The sequence below is a fragment of the Sinohyriopsis cumingii genome, chromosome 14 (genome assembly GCF_028554795.1).
Source record: "Sinohyriopsis cumingii isolate HCF-2022 chromosome 14, ASM2855479v2, whole genome shotgun sequence".
In the NCBI taxonomy this organism is placed as follows: Eukaryota; Metazoa; Mollusca; class Bivalvia; order Unionida; family Unionidae; genus Sinohyriopsis; species Sinohyriopsis cumingii.
The window spans coordinates 96,252,562-96,277,093 of NC_142974.1; the positions used below are offsets into that span (position 1 = coordinate 96,252,562).

At 35.8% G+C, this 24,532-nt stretch overlaps 1 protein-coding gene across 1 annotated transcript in view; it reads right to left on the minus strand.

The window, feature by feature from the left end:
- Positions 1 to 281: 281 nt before the first annotated feature.
- The window catches only part of LOC149784437 (small ribosomal subunit protein eS8-like), a 50,385-nt gene continuing 26,134 nt past the window's right edge, over positions 282 to 24,532 (minus strand). The window contains exons 5-6 of the mRNA XM_089932509.1: positions 6,214 to 6,343; positions 282 to 443 (exon numbers count right to left, since the gene is read on the minus strand). Coding sequence (XP_089788635.1) covers positions 334 to 443; positions 6,214 to 6,343 — 240 coding nt within the window. The 3' untranslated portion in view covers positions 282 to 333. The remainder of the gene's footprint in view (positions 444 to 6,213; positions 6,344 to 24,532) is intronic.

The window sequence follows — 24,532 nt, forward strand, 5'->3', positions numbered from 1 at the left end:
CTCATTTATAACTGATTATTCTAATGACGCACAATTATTTTTCTAGAAATATAGATTGATTAATGAATTTTTGGGAAGTCGACCAGCCGTCGATATTAAACTCTTGATATAAAAAAAATTTTCTTCTGGGAAATAACAATTACTTTTGAATGAGTGGAATTCACACCCACTTACCGAAATGGAAATACAATTTTCAAAGTTAAAATCAGCCAAAAGAGAGACCCAGAGGAAGAGGGCCTTTGAAATTCAGCTAAACCAAAAAAGACAAGATGCACACAAAATATCCTCTACTTTCTTTTATTGAAGTGATGACCAGAGGTTTACTGTATATTTTTATTTGCCTTTCTTTGCCTTTGTTTTCCTCATGTAGAATTCCAGCTCTTTGCCTTCTAGGATGTATCCATCACAACGACCACACTGCCCTGGCCTGGAGACAACCTTTGCTATTAAATAAAATTAAAAAAATGAATTGATGAAAAGGTTAATGCACCAAAATAACTCGCACATCTGCATATATCACAAATATGATCCCCTCTCCTTATACTTTTCCCTTCCTATCCTACACACAGTTCATTATATTGATTTCTGATTATACAAGTTATGCAACATATGTATGCATTAACACCTGCATGTATGGTCAAGAACTGCATCATAAAATACCCCACGTGACCAAGTTTTCTGAGGTGCATGTGGCTTCAGATGCAATCATCTGAAATAGCTTAGTAGCAGATAATAAGTGGTTTAATAGATCACGTAACTATCTTAAAAATACTTTAGATACAAGCATGCAAGAAGAGGTCAAGTAACCATCTTGAAAATAATTTAGATACATGCATGCAAAAAACACAAGATAATGCAACAACAACAAAAAATTCCAAATGAAAATGTTCACCAAAACTTCATGATAAATGTTTATAATGTGACAGGTTTAATACTATTTTTTTAATTTGTCTTGTACTCATTGTCCCCTGGAAATTTATTGTCCACTTCACCAGAAATGGTGGTAGGAAATGCAATTTTTGTTACTTCTCAATGGATCTAAATACACAAATTTGCAAGAGAATTTAACCAGATGCTTCCTGGAAACCTGAAACTACCCTTTTTTGTGTGTGCAAAGGTTCATCTGTCCATGTGCAGTTCAAAGCAGTCTGGCCTGGTTCCAAGTAAAAAATCGGGTCAAACTCCAGTGCTGAAAAAATTACGCATTTTACGCTGTATTTTTTTTATGCAGGTATAAGGTCTGTATTATTTTGTATTAATACACAACTACATCTTTCCCCTTTCTGGCAATGCCACCTGATTTGTTGCATCAAAAATAATGTTGACAATACAAAGCTCGGCAGTAGGATATTGCTTCACGATGCATAAACACGGCATACTGGTTAAAAATGATGAATTTGCCACAGTTAATGTGACTATTTCTGTATAATTAGTTATATTTTCTAAGTATCAAAAGTATTATCAACAGGCTAGGTTAGAAAATGTTCTGAAATTCAATTACATGATAGTTGGACCATTATTAAATTAGTTGTTTTGTGCTTGTGAGTTTAGTGCCATGATATGCCACTATACAAGGACACTATCATAACTAGTGGAGGAAGAACCTGTGAAAATCCGGGCTCTTCCCACATACTCGTGGGAAGCTATGGTCACATACCTTGACTGAGCCTATACTTTAAACCATGTGGACAGGTAATGTCAGTGATCAGTCAAGGCAAATGCTTTATACCACTTGAGGCCATACAGACTAGCGAAATTATGAATCTTCCTAGTCCTTTAATTCATTCGGCCCCGTTTCCGTCTGTGTGCATGATCTGGTTTCTGCATTCAATGGCCGGTCCGCCTGCAGTTGTGGTTTGTTTACTGCATTCACTGGCCCATCCTGTTTCCAGTCATGGTGAATGTTAAATACAACATCTATGATTGGTTACCAATGTTTTTTTCCTCCAAGAATCAGGCCAATATTAAATTAATCAGAAATGATTTTGCTTTCATTTGTGCAAATCTGAATTGCTCAGAAGCCAAGGTTTACTAATTGAGAGCAGTTTCACTACACGTGTTCTGTTCATGCAAAATCATAAATGATGGCAGACGCACGAGTGATATTTGATGAGAGCAAAAATGAGGAGTTTCTCTGGTTTGATCCCGTAAATATTGAGCAAGCTGAGGAAAGATATGTTCGTCAGTTGAATATTTTGTGAGATGTAGATTTGAACAAAGAAGTTTCTGAGACTGAATCTTCAGAAGAGGATGCTGATAGAGCTGATGACATATTTCTAAAAATGTTGATGGCTGAATACAGATTTTGAAATCGCGTTGGGAATAATTGTCAATAAATGCTTTTCTAATGAAGTCATTCACTTTATGCACAAAAGAGACCTATATTTTCAAGATGTCCAACCACAGAGATCATCAACATTATTCCAACTGGTTTCAACAACCTTCACATGTACATCACTGCTTAATGTTGTTGAGTAGTTGGAACCCCTGATCCAACTGTTCCCTGCTTTGCTCTCTACTCTTGCGGAATGCAATTCAATGCAAGGTGCATGGTAAGCAGGCAAACAGAGAAGCTTCTGATTCAAATTCACAATCAAACATGATCCCTTTTACTATAAAAAATAAATAAAACCAAAACATTTAATTCTTGAAACAGCCATCATCTTCAAAAGTCATTTTTTTTAATTGTTCATAAATAAAATACTGATGACATGAATTTATTGCAAATAATAGTGAAAATTCTAATCCGTGAGGAAATCTGAGTACCAATTCAGGAATTACAAATTAACTACACACTCTGGGACTAACATTTCATTAATAAAATGTATCGGTGAAACAGATTTTTCGTCATCAAGTATTCATTTCACCTGCTTGTGTTGCGATCAATGATCACGCTTGTATGCTAATTTAAAGGTAGTTTAATTATATTACGTTCACCCAAAAAAATTTAAGTGCTTGACTGATTACTTGAAATGAGTTGACCTGACACTGGACCAGGGTCTCTTGCTCCTACATAGGTTGGATTTGCATGCCTTTTAACTTTTCAACGAGTCCACCCACTTTATTTTGATACAAAAGTCATAATTAACATGGTAATACAAAGTCAGCTTAATTAAGTGTAACAATACAACTTAAGATATCAAAACAGTTGGCATTTTATTTCGTTCTCACAGAAACGTTTGTGAACATAGCTATTACAGTAGATTGACACATTTCACATTTGACTACAACAGGGCACATTGTATTTATTGTCATTACTCTTAAACTATAACTAAACTAAAAGATATAATGCATTTCACTTGTTAAAAAAACACTTGTTTAATTGGTACTTATTTATTAAAATGTTGCCTCAAGTAGGCATTAGTGATAATTTCACTGATCAAAATTTTGTTGCATGGTTATTTATTGTGTACCAGAATGTTGTCTGGAAAGAAATTTTAACAAAATACATGACCTCTTATTAAATATGGATTCATTTTTCAGGTCATATAAACCATTTACAAAGATAAAACAAGCGATACATCAAGGATTCAGTTACCAATTTTGATCACAATTTTCTTCATGTGCAACAAGAGGAGGTCAAATTGTTGGTGCTTCTAGCAAAAGAAATGGGATCCACAGCTAACACTCAATTATAAGCGGGTATGCAAGTTATCAGGGTACACAAGTTAATGAGGTAGTGGTTTAGTCCAAAAGAATATTTATATTACCCAATTTTCACTAATATATGCTAAAATAAAATCATTTAGACAAGCTAAGCAGTCAGAGTAACTATGACAAATGCCTCAGCGAAAAGCTTGATCAAAACGATCAAATCCCTTCTTGGCTGATAGTTATCATCATTCTGCTCAACCTGCTGGTCAAAATGTCAACAGAAGGATACCTTCATGAGCAGTATTTAAAACCATGATCTGTGTATATCCAGATCTGCTTCTGCTCAATGCATGGACAGACTAAGGTTTTCACTTTTGGTTTTATATCACGAGAGAAAAGACCATTCACAATGGATGACCTAAACAATAGCATACAATTGAAGACTAAATTTCCAAGTCAAACAGGGTCATAACTCTTACATGTTTGCCAGAAAATGGTATTAGTCAAGCCTAACGTCTTTCAGTGAAAATCATGTTGATATGACCATCTGTCCAGGAGTAGATATGATGAGATTTTCAAACTGGCTGCCATTACACCCATAGTGGATAGGAGCTCTGCACCATTTTCATTTAGGACCAACCAGAGATCACAAGTCTTTCAGTGAAAATTACATGTTATTAAGAGCATCCTTTGAAAACTTAGAAGCAATAAATAAAAAATTCAAGATTGCCACTGTGCGGTGGACAAATGGATGTCAGATTGGCATCATCTTTATTTAAGACCAACTCAACGTCGAAGAAGTCTTTTGGTAAAAACCACGATGTAAATATAACTTCCTGTGTAAACCTTTAACATCTTAAGTGTTCATCTTCAATACATCCTGTGATTTAACCCATTTTATCCTGAATATGACTGCAGTCGTAATACCTCATTCTATCCTGAATACGCCTGCAGTCGTAGTCTCCCATTTTATCTGGAATACGACTACGGTCGTACTCTACCACATATGTGTGTAGCGTCTCTAGAAACACGTGTTATACATCACAAAGATAAGTGTACTTCTTCACCTACACAGGAAATGGTTAAAGCACGCATGCACAGTGAATTTTTTTTAAAAAAAACGCGGTTGGAAAAGAAATTATTGACTTGAAAATTGATCGATAAAATGATGGACGACAACTCTGATCTAAACATGGATGTTGATAGCGAGGGTAGCGACACTGAAGTTGACGATTTGGATGATTCCAATAATATTGACTTAAATGATGGGTTAGAATTTAATAAAGTTGATGAAAGAGATGATGCATGGCTTCATGCACTTTTCAACAGTGATTCGGAGAATAAAGCTGACTTTGAAAGCTTTCAAGAAAAATGGGTCTGGGATGATTTTTCACTTCGGTTACAGCCAAGATTTAAATTGATAGAAGGAGAAGCCGATGAAAAACATTATATTAAGTTACTTTGGGATGATTTAATCTGGAAAAAACTTGTTGATGAAACAAATCGTTACGTTGAAAGATTTCTAGGATTAATTTGTGACAAGTTTTCATGAGAAACTGCATGCTGAAGTACATGTTCCAGAATGTGAAGTAAACAAATTGTTCCTTGTGTCATGTTGTCCAATTTTAGTAAAATTATTATAACTTTTGAACTAACAGTGCTAGAAACTTCAAATTTGGACCAAAATACTAGAAATTGAATTATCTTTATTTTATTCACATAATATCAGAGCACTTTATTAGTTTTCATGGACAAAAGATTCACTGAACATCCTGGTAAGTTTTTTAATTTGTTTTTTTTTCCTTTCAAGTCGTATTTCAAAATACAGTTGTGAGCATGTACATTGATAAATGATAACAAAACATATATCACTGTGTGGCAAATTTTATTACCTTTTTAGAGATATATAGTTTTATATACTTTATAAAATAAATAACATTGTTACAACATTCTTAGTAAACATGGTGAAGGTAGTCACAATTTCAGCAGCTGCTGCTGTATGATGCTCCGTTTTACCACAATGTATTTAGAATTGCTTCTCAGGAATCAGGCACTGCAGTTGAAATTGGTAAACAGGATAAAATGGGTTAAATACTGCTCTGTCCTGAGAAAACACTAGCCAACAAAATGTCCACCCTGACAACTTAGAGCAAAACAGTGTTGTGTAGACTCTGATCATCATGATGTAGCAGGGTTTCAATGTAGCTGCAGTAATGGTCATATTGGATGTGCAAGTGGTACCTTTTATAATTAGGTCTCTCTCAAGTCAGGGTATAAAAAATGAAAGAAAAAATGAATGGCAGCCTATGCAAAATCATCAAGCAGCGCCTGGCAATGGGCAGATTTATTAACCCAGTACTTCATATCACATTCTAATAAGGTGAAATCAATAAACAGAAGAGACTTTGTAGATCCATTGCTCTTGTAAAATTAGCATTCATGCTTTTGTACTTTTAAAAGCGGACTATGCTCTTTCTATGGACTATAGCAAAGTCAACACTAATGCACAGCTACAAACTGTTCATGCTGCCTGAAAGCCTCGTTGTATTTTACACTCAATTTATCAATTTTCTTTCTCCCTCTCAATCTATCATACAATGTCTTTTTCTACACTCTTACCCAGTACACGTCCTGTTGCAAACTGTTCATCAAGGGCTTGTTCAACTTGCTTGGTTTTCTGTCTCTCTTCATACTTTTTCTGTGTCTTCTTGGATCTGACCTTATTTAGCACAGCTTCCTCCTGCTCAGACTAAAACAAAGAATTGACAAAATGAATGGTTATGTTAAGTACACCTGTAATGATCAACAGGCTTAAAATGATCAAAAGACCTGCAATGGACAACAGACCTGTCATCATAATAATCAACAGATCTGTAATGACCAAGAGAGCTGTAATGACCCAACGGACGTGTAATAATCAACAGATCTTTAAAAGACATAATGACCCAACATAACCCAAGCGACCAACAGACCCATGTTCAACTTCAAACTACAAAAGACTCTTTGCATACCTAATCGTTAATCTTTCCATTAAATTCATGTGGGCAAGGAAAATGTTGACTTTTCCCATTAAATTCATACCATAGAGTTTAAAAACAAAAAGACTACTTCAACAAATATTTTCTGTAATCACATTTAAAACTCTTAATGCGGAGCTGTGATATTACAAACAGAGATGATCAGAACTGAAATGGCATCAAATATATCAGCCGAAAGATGGTGAAATGTTGATCATCATTCATCCTGCTTGTATGCAATAACACGCACACACACGCAAAGTTTAACAATCATGCATTCATTACTTCAAGAACTCACGAGATATTTAAATTTCATCGATTCTCATAAAATTATATTTTCTATTGCAATAACTTTTCTGACAGAGAGACAACCAGAAATGTTTAATTCATCTCCTATGTATAAGGTTTATTGGTACATTTGCATCAAGTTAAACCCTTGCAAATGAATGTTAAATTATAGCTGATAAATTGCATCAAACCCAAAACAGCATCAAGCATAATGACAAAATTTTAGACTGGATGAATACAACATGCGTTATTATAGATAGCTGAATAGAGAAAACCTTCAAGAAGTTGTCAATTGTATTTACTACCAGTAACATTTTAACACAAGTTTAAGTGGCAGGAGATAGTATCCTACTACCGAGCTCTGTAGCGTCAAGATCATGTATGATACCAAATAATACACTACAAATTACTGAGAGAAAAACCTCATTCTTTTGTACCGAGATTTCTTTCTACCCAAAATTCGCCTCTGGTCGGAATCTGGTTTTGTGTCCAGATTTGAGACTTTTTGGTCAAAGATCTAAGGCAAATCAGTATGAACTGCAAACAGACAGATGTACCTTAGCAAAAAGTAGGATAAGATAGGCATTTGGAATAAAGAGTGGTCTCAATACAAAATTAACGGGCCCGTAAAATAAAAAAAATCAACGCGTCTTCTTGTAATTCATTAAACCAGTCCCCAAACACGTATTGATAAAGGGGCTCATATCATTTTAATATACAAATGCATTTCAGCTCAAAAATTCAACAATTTCGCTTAAAACAAATTGCAGTCCGTTTTTTAATATGTTTGATTCCGAATATTCCCACCCCATTTTTCATATTTGGAAATTTTGGTTGGGGTGTAGGGTCATTGCGGTAGTGACATATGGTAGTTGTTTACTAGCAGGCCTAGAAAATTTCAACTTATGTTATCATTTCTTCAGACTTTTTCCAGATAGCATGGGAACCCTGAAACATATTACACTGTGGAATTGCTGCAGAAAATAAAGGAACCTAGAAATAGAAGATAAATGGTATTTTTGGCCAGGTAAATTACGACTAAATGATGTATCAAGGTTCATTACTAATAAAATAAATTTTCTAATATGAAACAAATGTAAAGAGGACATTAGCTATGAACCATTTTACCAATCATCAAATGTAACTGGTTTTACTGTTTGCCATTTTATGTTAGTGAAGTGAAATAATGGAAGAATTAATATTTCTATTAACGTTTATTAACATTTCATTTTAGGAAAACGACATGAAATTAAGCAAAAACCAAGTGACCATTACGAACTTGCTACATCAATTTCTTGACATTTTTGCCAACTTCATCTCTTTTGGCTGGAGACAAGTTCGTCTGGACATTATGGCCCAGCCTGTACCCTAGTAAATGCACTTGAGAAGCTTTTTCTATCACCAAGATGACTTCTTTTAAGTAAAAAGGTAACATAAACCTGGATCCCAAGATGGACTGAAATTGGATCAGAAATCTGGACTCCCTGGTGGTACAAGCAATTCTTGATGGATGGATGCAGGCCACATCTAAAACTCATTTAGACTTGTGGCCAAGGAAGTTAAAAACTGCTCATGCCACCCAAATGAAAATTCCAGTCATCCCTTCTATAATAATACTAGTGTGAATCCTGGTGTGAGAATCCTGAACAAATCACTGCCAGGTAAAAATTGCTTGAATCTTTTGCTTAATTGATCCCACCAACTAGAAAGGAGAAATGGCACATTTCTTCAATTCTGCATGCTAGTTCACAACAAAGCAAACAGGTTATGTTCAAAAACTGGGCTAGATTCAGTATTTTAAAAAATGATTACCTGGCCAATTTGTACTAGTGGGTCAACTTTTCTTTACAAGTCTGTAATGTATATATGCATGTTCAAGATTTTCACGTTTATGCAAAGTTGTATGCAGGGGCCTTAGGGAGAACAATTAGTGACCTACTAAAATAAAGTATCGTTATTACTAGCAGTAGGTATTTTATTCCAAGTGGAGGTGTTCAGAGTTTACTGCTGCACATCAAAAGCTTTCAGCCGAAAGATGGTGATTTGTTTGATCTCATCATTACTCCTCCCTTATTTTCTTTTAAGCACACTAAGGGGTTTCTTTTAAACATACTATAATGGTTTACCTTTAAACATACTACAGTAGTCCTCTTCTTATATGAACACCCCTTCTGCACCAGGAAACTGGCCTTATAAAACAGGGGTCCGTTCCAGAGGGGGACTATATTTGCGAGATGTGTAAGTATGTGTGTATATAGCAGGAAATACTAACATTAAGTAGCATTAATTATTAAAATATGTGTACTGTCACTTGGTGTGAAGGCTAAAGCTCTATCAAAACACTGCTGACCCCATTTCCTGCATATGTTGGTGTTAATGATATAATAATAACCTTAGTTGTACATGTACTTTAGCCAATAATTCTTTCAGTAACGAAAATCTGACAAAAATGAACAACAGGAAAGATAATGAGATTACTTACCTTACCGTAATCAAATAATGGTTCTGAACATGTATTAATTTTACATTTGTGCACTAATATGTTAGCCGCTGGTTGCGTTGGAGGGGTGGCCTTTCTTGAGGGGAACTTTTGAACATACATTGGTGCCAAGGGATTCTGGCCGTAAAGAGTGGGTGGCAGCTGGTTGGGGGGGGGGGGGGGGGTATTCATAAGAGGAACCACTGTATTAACATACTATAAAGGTTTTCTTTTAATCATACTATAAGGGTGTTCTTTTTAACATAGTGTGACCCTGTTATAACACGGTATTTGGGAGCCATAGAACCCGACCGTGTTATGAACCAGGTCAATTAGCTGAAGAAGATGATGCAAGTACCACCAAAAAAAATGCGTGTCACCCTACTGTAATAGGTAATAAAAGCAAGCGGTAAAATGTGTGCTTCATTGGCACAGTTACCATCTCAAATTGATGCATATTAAATGATGTATACACCTGTAGTGAAAACAGAAGGCATATATTTTTTTTTTTTAGAGAACCATGAATTGGAACACATACGTATATACTGCTTATATATACATGTCTAATGTATAGCATAGCATGAATACAATATCACCACTGTGTAGTCACCAGCAAATCTCATCACATACATTGAATCCACAAGTAATTCCATCGAAAACATGCAACACAGATTTAAAATATTCAGTAATTTTGTCCCAGGTCATATAGGGGTCTTAGTTCAGTGGCAAAATATCTCGCAATCACGTAACGAATGACGAAGCACACGATTTATTTTTCAGTACATCCTAAGTCTGTAAAAGTTAGTTTGCGTTTTAAGCTGCCATTGTTAGTGTTCGTAAACATAAAATTTTGTCCCTGCAAAATGGAAACTTTCAGGACACAGTTAATGTGTTCCAATCACTCTGAAAAAATGCAAAAAATCCATCTGATTCCACTGCTTTTATTTAAATATGGTACTGACTTCGTTGAAGAGAGGTTCTTTGTTTTCATTGAAGACCGTATTGCATGCGTTATTGAAGTCACTGCTAAAGAACAGATTTGGAGAACCAAACAAATGCCCTTTTCTTATTATAGCGGCAACATCCAATAATTGTACTGTATGACCGAGATAGATTTTTTTCCCATTTGCTTAAAGGAGACCAGAAACCAATGGAAATATAGAATAATAATAAAAGTACTATAGCAGAAAACCTTATTATGAAGTATCATCTGCAACCGTAATGCCAATATTTAAATATTGGCCTATCTTCTAGGAGCTGAATTTCCGTGACCTCGTATGCAAAATTTCCGCGCCTATTCGGTTACTTTCGGGATGTGACGTCATAGTAGCGACAACAGCAACCCAAGTGGGAGTTGCCAGAGTAAAAGACAATACCGTTTTGCGTTGCTTACGGGTGTAATAGAACATTAAGAAAAGCCTGTGGACATATTTTTTTTTTTTTCCGAAAGATAAAGGCATCATGAAAGAATGGTCACATTATTACAAACGAGTCAATTTCAAAGCAACACCATATAGCACTATGTGCTCGTTACATTTCTCAAAGGAATGTTACGAGAGGGATCATGAAAAAATAGCAGCTCAAAGATACGCAAATGCTAGGCCTAGACTAAACGTTGCTCTGTTCCAGACATACCTTTGGACATTTTAAATCCTGGGAAAAAGAGTTAAACGTGTGAGTTACGAAAATACGCAGAAGGACGAGTAAGTGACCACAAAATGCAACAATCAATCCACATACCTTTTATCTAAAACAGCAGTGCAAAAAACAAATCTGATAGCCCGACACCCTGGGCCCCTTCTGGTTTTAGTTCTGGCCCATCCTGTATTCAAAGTGAGGTGCTCGTCAGGCTTGTCGAAACAAAAATTGTTTGCCTGAGGAAACTTTGATCGCGCTGGTGAAATAAGTAAATGTATTTTCAAGATGTTGACATACATGCCTTAACACGGCACAATCTAAATCAAATCACCACTGTCCTAGGTGAAATTTAGATTTGATTTTAATCAAATGGAAGCTTTGCTAAAAATAAGATTCTGAACCTGTCGTGTTTCGAGAAAATACAATTTTCAGTAATCTTAAAAAAATTAATTTTTTTTTTAAAAAATGCATTGTTTACATGTAGTATGCATAAACGGTAATCTGTATTAATTGGAACTGATATAAAACTATTCCTTGGGCAGTTTAAAAAGCAGCGATTAAAAAAAAGGTCAAAGTTTCACATTAACTGTCTGACAATAAAAGGGGGGGGGGGGGAGACTATTGACACACACACACCCCTTGCCCCAATGTGCGACCGCCCATTTGACATGCCTTTTCTCGCTGTGGTACGCCTTATTATTCCCCCATGACAAGCCCCTTTTGCAGTTCTGGCTAAATTGCAAAATAGCTTAAGTTTTGATTTAAGTACGCAAACAATAAAGCCGGTGTGACTAATGAACAGAATCCTTATCCTTGCATTGATCTTGTGAAAAGGACTGCCCTTCGGACATACTTCAAAGAAACCATGTTCGACAGTGTGTGTATGTGCAAGTACCAGCAATAGATTACCAAATAAACGATGCCTATTTTGTTGTTACTTACGATGCCATGGACTTCATTTTAACACTTCAAATCTGCAGTCACAAGTTACCGTACATGTGGCAACTGTTTTTCTCAAGTTTTATGCCCCACCTTATTTCCTTTGGTTTAAGTCTTAATGCATGTAACACTGTTTGCTGAATAAAATATTTATTCAGAATTAGTTCTTTAGGGCCACATATACTGCATGGTATATTTTGTTTTATTCCTTGCAATTTAATCATGGTAATTAAACTTTTCATATACGGTAGAGGAATGTCAGGTGTTAACTGGCCGAGTTTCTTTGGCGGAAATGGAGATGCGATTTTGTTTGCAGAGAAAATTTCAACGTGATCATTCATTTAAGCTAATTGGTGACAATTTTATTCTTTTAATTATTTTTTTTTACTATAGTACTGTTGTAGTTGTTTAAAAAATCTGAAATTTACTTGAATAATGTTTAATCTTCATGTTCTATTTACTGAAGAAGAAAAAAAGAAGAAAAAAAACTTGTATGATATTAATTATTTCGTCCAGTGCTGGGTTTAGACGTGTGTGCGTGTGATTTGAATTTTTAACGTAGCTTTAACATATTTTCAGTCATATCGCTACTATGTCAGCAGTGTGGCAGTTTAGACTGTGGATTGCATACATTATATTTAAAAATGGTTTGGGGTGGGGTTTTTTTCTTCTGACAAATGAAAATTGACAGACATAATGTAATAATCGGGACTTAGCTGCGCAAAATTGAGAGATATTACGAGATCGGGATGTAGATGAGGAAATACCCCCAAAATCGGGAGGTTTTTCTCCCGGCTTGAGAACTGACATGCATGAACTGTCCGGGCTTGTGGAATTTCATTCAGGACTTTAGTTTATTTAAGTCACCAGCCCGGGGCCTGTGCCTAACAAATTTCTTTTAGCACTTACCAGTACAGCAAATAAACTATTATATCAAACTGCAGTTCCAACTTTTGAATGTGCAACCCAAATGTGGTCTCCTGTCTGCCTCGCTCGCCAATGTTTATGTTTGTATTCGAGGACTGGCTAGTAAAGCGTCACGGTACCACGTGATCTGTCGTCTCATCAAAACTCGGAAAAACTCGGCAATTTACGGAATCATGGTATCTTCCACGCAAAATATAATCACTACCCGCTTACGATATTTGATTTATAAACATTGCAGTCGAATTAAACTCTGTAGAGAATTACATACGTAAAAGGAAAATTTTGATTTCTAGTCTCCTTTAATACATTTTCATAACAATTGGCGATTTAAAGGTAATCTGTTTCCTTTCGAAACTGCATCCAACTATTTTACCTGGGTTCATTTTTAAAAAGGAATTGGCTGTCGTTTGGTCTCTTCTTGTTACTGTTCCTCCCTGCCTATTGAATAGACCAACAGGTAAGATTTATTTGAAACATATCTGTGGTAGCAGAATGATGCTGCCTTCCAGTCATGCATCAGAAATTTAACAAAGGGTCAACAGATCATAGGTGTTCTAGTCTGATGACAGGGATTATCACAAACATTGTTTGTGTTCTGAAGGATTTCATTCAGAGTAAAAAGAAGAGGATTTTTACTTGCCTTCAACACACAAACTTCAGTCTAATATTAATTACTAACAAGCGGCCAAAAATCCAACGAAAGATAGATTATGAAATAATGCCTTGTCTGGTTCATCTCCATTACCAGAAATGTCAGCAACAAAAAAACACCAAAATAAACGGAAATCTCACAACATACAGTACTTGTATTAGATGTCAAGATAAGCGGATTATAATATAACAATGCCCTGTTTTGATGGTCTGTCATTATGAACAAAGAATCTGTAACAACAGATAAATTTCAATACATTTTATATCAAGTCTGCGGCTTCCTTTCATGGGGCCTCTGAATTTCTACACTCCAAACCAATGGTTGTATATACAAGTTTAAACAGCCAACAATGTTGGCAATAAATTTTAAAAAATCGCCAGGTGATATATTTTACTGCCAATAAGGGGGAAAAATCCCAGCTTTGCAACACTGGTGAAGCCTTCACAATTTCAAAATAAACTCTTTACACCTTATTTTTCGTCCTTTAAAATATTTCAGGAGCCACGCCACAATCGTCATGTATTATTCACACAATCTCTTCCCCAAAATGAAAATTAACTTTTTACAATGTTTTTCATACTTTTAGGAGACTTTTTTCGTGAATGAGAAAATTACATGTATATGAAATTTCGGGAGCCACATCACGAATGCGTTATATCTGAATTCATGTTATAACGGAGCATACTATACATGGCTCAAAATTAGCAGTAGTCCACTAGCCTGAGGCTAGCAGATTTTGTCAGACTAGTAACTTTCATAATGTTAATAGTCTGATGGGCTAGTAAGTTTCTGTTATCACTACAGGTTTACGCCATTCCCTAAAAAAGATGGCTAAGCAGATGTTCTGTAGAATCAAAGCAGTGGCCATTGTAAACTCAGTCTTAAAATATTAGCACGAGAAGATGAAGTCAATTTCTGCCTCGGAAAGGTACGTTTCTATAACAAGAATCCATTCTGTACCCTAGTAAATGCACATGAGAAGCTTTTTCTATCACCAAGATGACTTTTGTCAAGTAAAAAGGTAACATAAACTTGGATCCCAAGATGGACTGAAATTGGATCAGAAATCTGGACTCCCTGGTGGTGCAAGCAATTCTTGATGGATGGATGCAGGCCACATCTAAAACTCATTTAGACTTGTGGCCAAGGAAGTTAAAAACTGCTCATGCCACCCAAATGAAAATTCCAGTCATCCCTTCTATAATAATACTAGTGTGAATCCTGGTGTGAGAATCCTGAACAAATCACTGCCAGGTAAAAATTGCTTGAATCTTTTGCTTAATTGATCCCACCAACTAGAAAGGAGAAATGGCACATTTCTTCAATTCTGCATGCTAGTTCACAACAAAGCAAACAGGTTATGTTCAAAAACTGGGCTAGATTCAGTATTTTAAAAAATGATTACCTGGCCAATTTGTACTAGTGGGTCAACTTTTCTTTACAAGTCTGTAATGTATATATGCATGTTCAAGATTTTCACGTTTATGCAAAGTTGTATGCAGGGGCCTTAGGGAGAACAATTAGTGACCTACTAAAATAAAGTATCGTTATTACTAGCAGTAGGTATTTTATTCCAAGTGGAGGTGTTCAGAGTTTACTGCTGCACATCAAAAGCTTTCAGCCGAAAGATGGTGATTTGTTTGATCTCATCATTACTCCTCCCTTATTTTCTTTTAAGCACACTAAGGGGTTTCTTTTAAACATACTATAATGGTTTACCTTTAAACATACTACAGTAGTCCTCTTCTTATATGAACACCCCTTCTGCACCAGGAAACTGGCCTTATAAAACAGGGGTCCGTTCCAGAGGGGGACTATATTTGCGAGATGTGTAAGTATGTGTGTATATAGCAGGAAATACTAACATTAAGTAGCATTAATTATTAAAATATGTGTACTGTCACTTGGTGTGAAGGCTAAAGCTCTATCAAAACACTGCTGACCCCATTTCCTGCATATGTCGGTGTTAATGATATAATAATAACCTTAGTTGTACATGTACTTTAGCCAATAATTCTTTCAGTAACGAAAATCTGACAAAAATGAACAACAGGAAAGATAATGAGATTACTTACCTTACCGTAATCAAATAATGGTTCTGAACATGTATTAATTTTACATTTGTGCACTAATATGTTAGCCGCTGGTTGCGTTGGAGGGGTGGCCTTTCTTGAGGGGAACTTTTGAACATACATTGGTGCCAAGGGATTCTGGCCGTAAAGAGTGGGTGGCAGCTGGTTGGGGGGGGGGGGGGTATTCATAAGAGGAACCACTGTATTAACATACTATAAAGGTTTTCTTTTAATCATACTATAAGGGTGTTCTTTTTAACATAGTGTGACCCTGTTATAACACGGTATTTGGGAGCCATAGAACCCGACCGTGTTATGAACCAGGTCAATTAGCTGAAGAAGATGATGCAAGTACCACCAAAAAAAATGCGTGTCACCCTACTGTAATAGGTAATAAAAGCAAGCGGTAAAATGTGTGCTTCATTGGCACAGTTACCATCTCAAATTGATGCATATTAAATGATGTATACACCTGTAGTGAAAACAGAAGGCATATATTTTTTTTTTTTAGAGAACCATGAATTGGAACACATACGTATATACTGCTTATATATACATGTCTAATGTATAGCATAGCATGAATACAATATCACCACTGTGTAGTCACCAGCAAATCTCATCACATACATTGAATCCACAAGTAATTCCATCGAAAACATGCAACACAGATTTAAAATATTCAGTAATTTTGTCCCAGGTCATATAGGGGTCTTAGTTCAGTGGCAAAATATCTCGCAATCACGTAACGAATGACGAAGCACACGATTTATTTTTCAGTACATCCTAAGTCTGTAAAAGTTAGTTTGCGTTTTAAGCTGCCATTGTTAGTGTTCGTAAACATAAAATTTTGTCCCTGCAAAATGGAAACTTTCAGGACACAGTTAATGTGTTCCAATCACTCTGAAAAAATGCAAAAAATCCATCTGATTCCACTGCTTTTATTTAAATATGGTACTGACTTCGTTGAAGAGAGGTTCTTTGTTTTCATTGAAGACCGTATTGCATGCGTTATTGAAGTCACTGCTAAAGAACAGATTTGGAGAACCAAACAAATGCCCTTTTCTTATTATAGCGGCAACATCCAATAATTGTACTGTATGACCGAGATAGATTTTTTTCCCATTTGCTTAAAGGAGACCAGAAACCAATGGAAATATAGAATAATAATAAAAGTACTATAGCAGAAAACCTTATTATGAAGTATCATCTGCAACCGTAATGCCAATATTTAAATATTGGCCTATCTTCTAGGAGCTGAATTTCCGTGACCTCGTATGCAAAATTTCCGCGCCTATTCGGTTACTTTCGGGATGTGACGTCATAGTAGCGACAACAGCAACCCAAGTGGGAGTTGCCAGAGTAAAAGACAATACCGTTTTGCGTTGCTTACGGGTGTAATAGAACATTAAGAAAAGCCTGTGGACATATTTTTTTTTTTTTCCGAAAGATAAAGGCATCATGAAAGAATGGTCACATTATTACAAACGAGTCAATTTCAAAGCAACACCATATAGCACTATGTGCTCGTTACATTTCTCAAAGGAATGTTACGAGAGGGATCATGAAAAAATAGCAGCTCAAAGATACGCAAATGCTAGGCCTAGACTAAACGTTGCTCTGTTCCAGACATACCTTTGGACATTTTAAATCCTGGGAAAAAGAGTTAAACGTGTGAGTTACGAAAATACGCAGAAGGACGAGTAAGTGACCACAAAATGCAACAATCAATCCACATACCTTTTATCTAAAACAGCAGTGCAAAAAACAAATCTGATAGCCCGACACCCTGGGCCCCTTCTGGTTTTAGTTCTGGCCCATCCTGTATTCAAAGTGAGGTGCTCGTCAGGCTTGTCGAAACAAAAATTGTTTGCCTGAGGAAACTTTGATCGCGCTGGTGAAATAAGTAAATGTATTTTCAAGATGTTGACATACATGCCTTAACACGGCACAATCTAAATCAAATCACCACTGTCCTAGGTGAAATTTAGATTTGATTTTAATCAAATGGAAGCTTTGCTAAAAATAATATTCTGAACCTGTCGTGTTTCGAGAAAATACAATTTTCAGTAATCTTAAAAAAATTAATTTTTTTTTTAAAAAATGCATTGTTTACATGTAGTATGCATAAACGGTAATCTGTATTAATTGGAACTGATATAAAACTATTCCTTGGGCAGTTTAAAAAGCAGCGATTAAAAAAAAGGTCAAAGTTTCACATTAACTGTCTGACAATAAAAGGGGGGGGGGGAGACTATTGACACACACACACCCCTTGCCCCAATGTGCGACCGCCCATTTGACATGCCTTTTCTCGCTGTGGTACGCCTTATTATTCCCCCATGACAAGCCCCTTTTGCAGTTCTGGCTAAATTGCAAAATAGCTTAAGTTTTGATTTAAGTACGCAAACAATAAAGCCGGTGTGACTAATGAACAGAATCCTTATCCTTGCATTGATCTTGTGAAAAGGACTGCCCTTCGGACATACTTCAAAGAAACCATGTTCGACAGTGTGTGTATGTGCAAGTACCAGCAATAGATTACCAAATAAACGATGCCTATTTTGTTGTTACTTACGATGCCATGGACTTCATTTTAACACTTCAAATCTGCAGTCACAAGTTACCGTACATGTGGCAACTGTTTTTCTCAAGTTTTATGCCCCACCTTATTTCCTTTGGTTTAAGTCTTAATGCATGTAACACTGTTTGCTGAATAAAATATTTATTCAGAATTAGTTCTTTAGGGCCACATATACTGCATGGTATATTTTGTTTTATTCCTTGCAATTTAATCATGGTAATTAAACTTTTCATATACGGTAGAGGAATGTCAGGTGTTAACTGGCCGAGTTTCTTTGGCGGAAATGGAGATGCGATTTTGTTTGCAGAGAAAATTTCAACGTGATCATTCATTTAAGCTAATTGGTGACAATTTTATTCTTTTAATTATTTTTTTTTACTATAGTACTGTTGTAGTTGTTTAAAAAATCTGAAATTTACTTGAATAATGTTTAATCTTCATGTTCTATTTACTGAAGAAGAAAAAAAGAAGAAAAAAAACTTGTATGATATTAATTATTTCGTCCAGTGCTGGGTTTAGACGTGTGTGCGTGTGATTTGAATTTTTAACGTAGCTTTAACATATTTTCAGTCATATCGCTACTATGTCAGCAGTGTGGCAGTTTAGACTGTGGATTGCATACATTATATTTAAAAATGGTTTGGGGTGGGGGTTTTTTCTTCTGACAAATGAAAATTGACAGACATAATGTAATAATCGGGACTTAGCTGCGCAAAATTGAGAGATATTACGAGATCGGGATGTAGATGAGGAAATACCCCCAAAATCGGGAGGTTTTTCTCCCGGCTTGAGAACTGACATGCATGAACTGTCCGGGCTTGTGGAATTTCATTCAGGACTTTAGTTTATTTAAGTCACCAGCCCGGGGCCTGTGCCTAACAAATTTCTTTTAGCACTTACCAGTACAGCAAATAAACTATTATATCAAACTGCAGTTCCAACTTTTGAATGTGCAACCCAAATGTGGTCTCCTGTCTGCCTCGCTCGCCAATGTTTATGTTTGTATTCGAGGACTGGCTAGTAAAGCGTCACGGTACCACGTGATCTGTCGTCTCATCAAAACTCGGAAAAACTCGGCAATTTACGGAATCATGGTATCTTCCACGCAAAATATAATCACTACCCGCTTACGATATTTGATTTATAAACATTGCAGTCGAATTAAACTCTGTAGAGAATTACATACGTAAAAGGAAAATTTTGATTTCTAGTCTCCTTTAATACATTTTCATAACAATTGGCGATTTAAAGGTAATCTGTTTCCTTTCGAAACTGCATCCAACTATTTTACCTGGGTTCATTTTTAAAAAGGAATTGGCTGTCGTTTGGTCTCTTCTTGTTACTGTTCCTCCCTGCCTATTGAATAGACCAACAGGTAAGATTTATTTGAAACATATCTGTGGTAGCAGAATGATGCTGCCTTCCAGTCATGCATCAGAAATTTAACAAAGGGTCAACAGATCATAGGTGTTCTAGTCTGATGACAGGGATTATCACAAACATTGTTTGTGTTCTGAAGGATTTCATTCAGAGTAAAAAGAAGAGGATTTTTACTTGCCTTCAACACACAAACTTCAGTCTAATATTAATTACTAACAAGCGGCCAAAAATCCAACGAAAGATAGATTATGAAATAATGCCTTGTCTGGTTCATCTCCATTACCAGAAATGTCAGCAACAAAAAAACACCAAAATAAACGGAAATCTCACAACATACAGTACTTGTATTAGATGTCAAGATAAGCGGATTATAATATAACAATGCCCTGTTTTGATGGTCTGTCATTATGAACAAAGAATCTGTAACAACAGATAAATTTCAATACATTTTATATCAAGTCTGCGGCTTCCTTTCATGGGGCCTCTGAATTTCTACACTCCAAACCAATGGTTGTATATACAAGTTTAAACAGCCAACAATGTTGGCAATAAATTTTAAAAAATCGCCAGGTGATATATTTTACTGCCAATAAGGGGGAAAAATCCCAGCTTTGCAACACTGGTGAAGCCTTCACAATTTCAAAATAAACTCTTTACACCTTATTTTTCGTCCTTTAAAATATTTCAGGAGCCACGCCACAATCGTCATGTATTATTCACACAATCTCTTCCCCAAAATGAAAATTAACTTTTTACAATGTTTTTCATACTTTTAGGAGACTTTTTTCGTGAATGAGAAAATTACATGTATATGAAATTTCGGGAGCCACATCACGAATGCGTTATATCTGAATTCATGTTATAACGGAGCATACTATACATGGCTCAAAATTAGCAGTAGTCCACTAGCCTGAGGCTAGCAGATTTTGTCAGACTAGTAACTTTCATAATGTTAATAGTCTGATGGGCTAGTAAGTTTCTGTTATCACTACAGGTTTACGCCATTCCCTAAAAAAGATGGCTAAGCAGATGTTCTGTAGAATCAAAGCAGTGGCCATTGTAAACTCAGTCTTAAAATATTAGCACGAGAAGATGAAGTCAATTTCTGCCTCGGAAAGGTACGTTTCTATAACAAGAATCCATTCTGTACCCTAGTAAATGCACATGAGAAGCTTTTTCTATCACCAAGATGACTTTTGTCAAGTAAAAAGGTAACATAAACTTGGATCCCAAGATGGACTGAAATTGGATCAGAAATCTGGACTCCCAGGTGGTGCAAGCAATTCTTGATGGATGGATGCAGGCCACATCTAAAACTCATTTAGACTTGTGGCCAAGGAAGTTAAAAACTGCTCATGCCACCCAAATGAAAATTCCAGTCATCCCTTCTATAATAATACTAGTGTGAATCCTGGTGTGAGAATCCTGAACAAATCACTGCCAGGTAAAAATTGCTTGAATCTTTTGCTTAATTGATCCCACCAACTAGAAAGGAGAAATGGCACATTTCTTCAATTCTGCATGCTAGTTCACAACAAAGCAAACAGGTTATGTTCAAAAACTGGGCTAGATTCAGTATTTTAAAAAATGATTACCTGGCCAATTTGTACTAGTGGGTCAACTTTTCTTTAAAAGTCCGTAATGTATATATGCATGTTTAAGATTTTCACGTTTATGCAAAGTTGTATGCAGGGGCCTTAGGGAGAACAATTAGTGACCTACTAAAATAAAGTATTATTATTACTAGCAGTAGGTATTTTATTCCAAGTGGAGGTGTTCAGAGTTAAATGCTGCACATCAAAAGCTTTCAGTCGAAAGATGGTTATTTATTTTATTTCATCATTACTCCTCCCTTATTTTCTTTTAAGCACACTAAGGGTTTTCTTTTAAGCACACTAAGGGTTTTCTTTTAAACATACTATAATGGTTTACCTTTAAACATACTACAGTAGCCCTCTTCTTACATGACCACCCCTTCTGCACCAGGAAACTGGCCTTATAAAACAGGTGGCCGTTCCAGAAGGGGACTATTTTTATGAGATGTGCAAGTATGTGTGTATATAGCAGGAAATACTAATATTAACCCAATTTCCTGCAAATGTCGGTGTTAATGATATAATAATAACCTAAGATGTACATGTACTTTAGCCAACACTTCTTTCAGTAATGAAAATCTGACATCCTGAAATGGACAACAGGAAAGACAATCAGATTACTTACCTTACCGTAATCAAATAATGGTTTTGGACATTATTAATTTTACACTTGTGCACTAATATGTTAGCCGCTGGTTGCGTTAGAGGGGTGGCCTTTCTTGAGGGCTACTTTTGAACATAAACACATTGGTGCCAAGGGATTCTGGCTGTAAAGAGTGGGTGACCGCTGGTCAGGGGTGAGAGGTGTATTCACAAGGGGAACCACTGTATTAACATATTATAAAGGTTTTCTTTCGAACATATTATAAAAGGTTTTTTTTATACATTCTATAAAAGTTTTCTTTCAAGCATACTATATGGGTGTTCTTTTTAACATACAGTGTGACCCTGCTGTAACACGGTATTTGGGAGCCGTAGAACCCGACCGTGTTACAGACCAAACAGTGTTATGAACCAGGTCAACTAGCTGAAGAAAATGATGCAAGTACCACATAGGGGATAGGTAATAAATGTGAGCAGTAAAAGATGTGCTTCATTGGCACAGTTACCATCTCAAATTGATGCATATTAAATGATGTATACACCTGTAGTGAAAACAGAAGGCATATATATTTTACTTTATTTAGAGAACCACAAATTGGTACACCTACGTATATACTGTTTATATATACATGTCTAACGTATACCATGAATACAGTATCAACACTGTGTAGTCACCAGCAAATCTCATCACATACATTGAAAACACAATACAAGTGATTCCAACGAAAACATGCACACACACGATTTAAAATATTCAGTAATTTTGTCACAGGTCATATAGGTCTTAGTTCAGTAGAAAAACATCTCGCAATCATGTAACAAATGATGAAGCACATGATTTACTTTCCAGTACATCCTAAGACGGTAAAAGTTAGTTTGCATTTTAAGCGGCCGTTGTTAGCATTCGTAAGCATAAACTTTTGTCTCTGCAAAAAGGAAACTTTTATGGCACAGTTGATGTGTTCCACGAACTTTAAAATCAGTAAACGTACATGAAAGCTGTGTGACATTGTTTTGTGAACAGGACTAGTAAAGATTTGGCAGGACTAGTAAATTTCTCAATATACTAGTCCTTCTGGCTACAAAGAAATTTAGTGTTAAATTCAAGCCCTGCTATAGCGAGGCCACACTGTACAATAAAGGTTTTCTTTTAAACATACTATAAAGGTTTTCTTTTAAATAGATTAAGTTCTCTTTTTAACATACTATAAAGGTTTACTTTTTAACATACTATAAATTTTCTTTTTAGTCAACAAGGGCTTTCATTTTAGCATACAATATGAGCTTTTTTTTTTAAAGTACACTACAAGGGTTTACTTTTCAGCATACAAGGGTTTTCTTTTTAGCACACTACAAGGGTTTTCTTTTTAACATATTACAAGGGTTTGCTTCTATGGGAATCCGGTAAAGACACCCAAATGAGCTTCCATGAGAATGGTGTAGAGGCATCCAAAGGCACTAACAAAGGGTACAGGGTTTAACAAACTGAGGGTTTTCCGTGAAATACTGTAAGGGTTTCTTATCACAAGCGGTGGGATTTATACAGAGCAGGCATGTTCAGAATTAATAGCTGTACATCAAAGGTTGTCAGCCGAAAGATGGTGATTTGTTTATTCTCATCATAATGCCTGTTATTAGATCGATTGTACAATGTTCTACTTCTAGTTTGTTACATTTACTCTGAAATCAACTGGATTTCTATCAAAGAACAATAGTCAATGAAATTTTACAAAAAACATGACAAGACATTTTCATAGCCTTTTCAACAAAATCTATTTTTTTTCCCCACGGATTCTTCCACAACAGGAGTCAAATCAGCAAAAGTCTACACCACCACTTTCCTTCCCATGGACTCGGACAGAATTTGTGCCAGAATTATGGTACAAGAAACCCATAGACTGATGTTTGAAGGGGCATCTAGACAGCTACCTTATCCAAGTTCTTTATGGTTATGTAAATACATTTACAGCTCACAAGTCTTTTTGATACTTCTGCTCCAACATAAATTTTCAAAAACAAGCTCTGCAAAGTTTCACTTTCGTGAATCAGTGCTTTACCAACTACTATACAATATTTACCGTTCCACAATGCTGTATAAGGATTTTAAGTCCAATATCCTCATGTTCAGACAGCGTTATTTTCATACAATAAATCTTTACTTCTTAATTTCAACTTTAGATTCTATTAAATTTATCTTAACCTTTATACTAGGGCAGTATGGTTTTGTAGCAAAGACCCCAAAAGGCTAAATTGTGATAAGACAATAAATGAAAATTGCACTCTACTTTCAAACTATGTGTTAATTCATCTCATTATTCTGCATTTTTCTAAATTTAATTTAAAATACTGCTGTAATGAGGAGTTGATCCACATTTCTGCACATCCAGCTTGTACACTGGACTCGTATTAAACACCATTTTTGGGTTCAAAATCACTCACTGATCTCTGTTCAATAATCTGATATACATCCCAACTTTAAAAATAAATTGCCTTCAGCACTATCACTATGGGGTTTTCTAGTTAGACCATATTATAAATATGCATTTGTTAAACATTCTTGATGCAAGATCTAAGGAATGCTTTTTCCAGGGCCAACTGTGCTGAACAAATTTAGTTTAACCACCATTCATGTCAAGCAGAAGAATCCAGATGCGTAAACAGTTAATAGATGATAAGATACCAATACCAGCACGCCTTGGGTTGCAGCAAGCACTTTAAAGATGAATGGCTGAATAAAACAGTATACTGCTCAGAATATATTTTTATA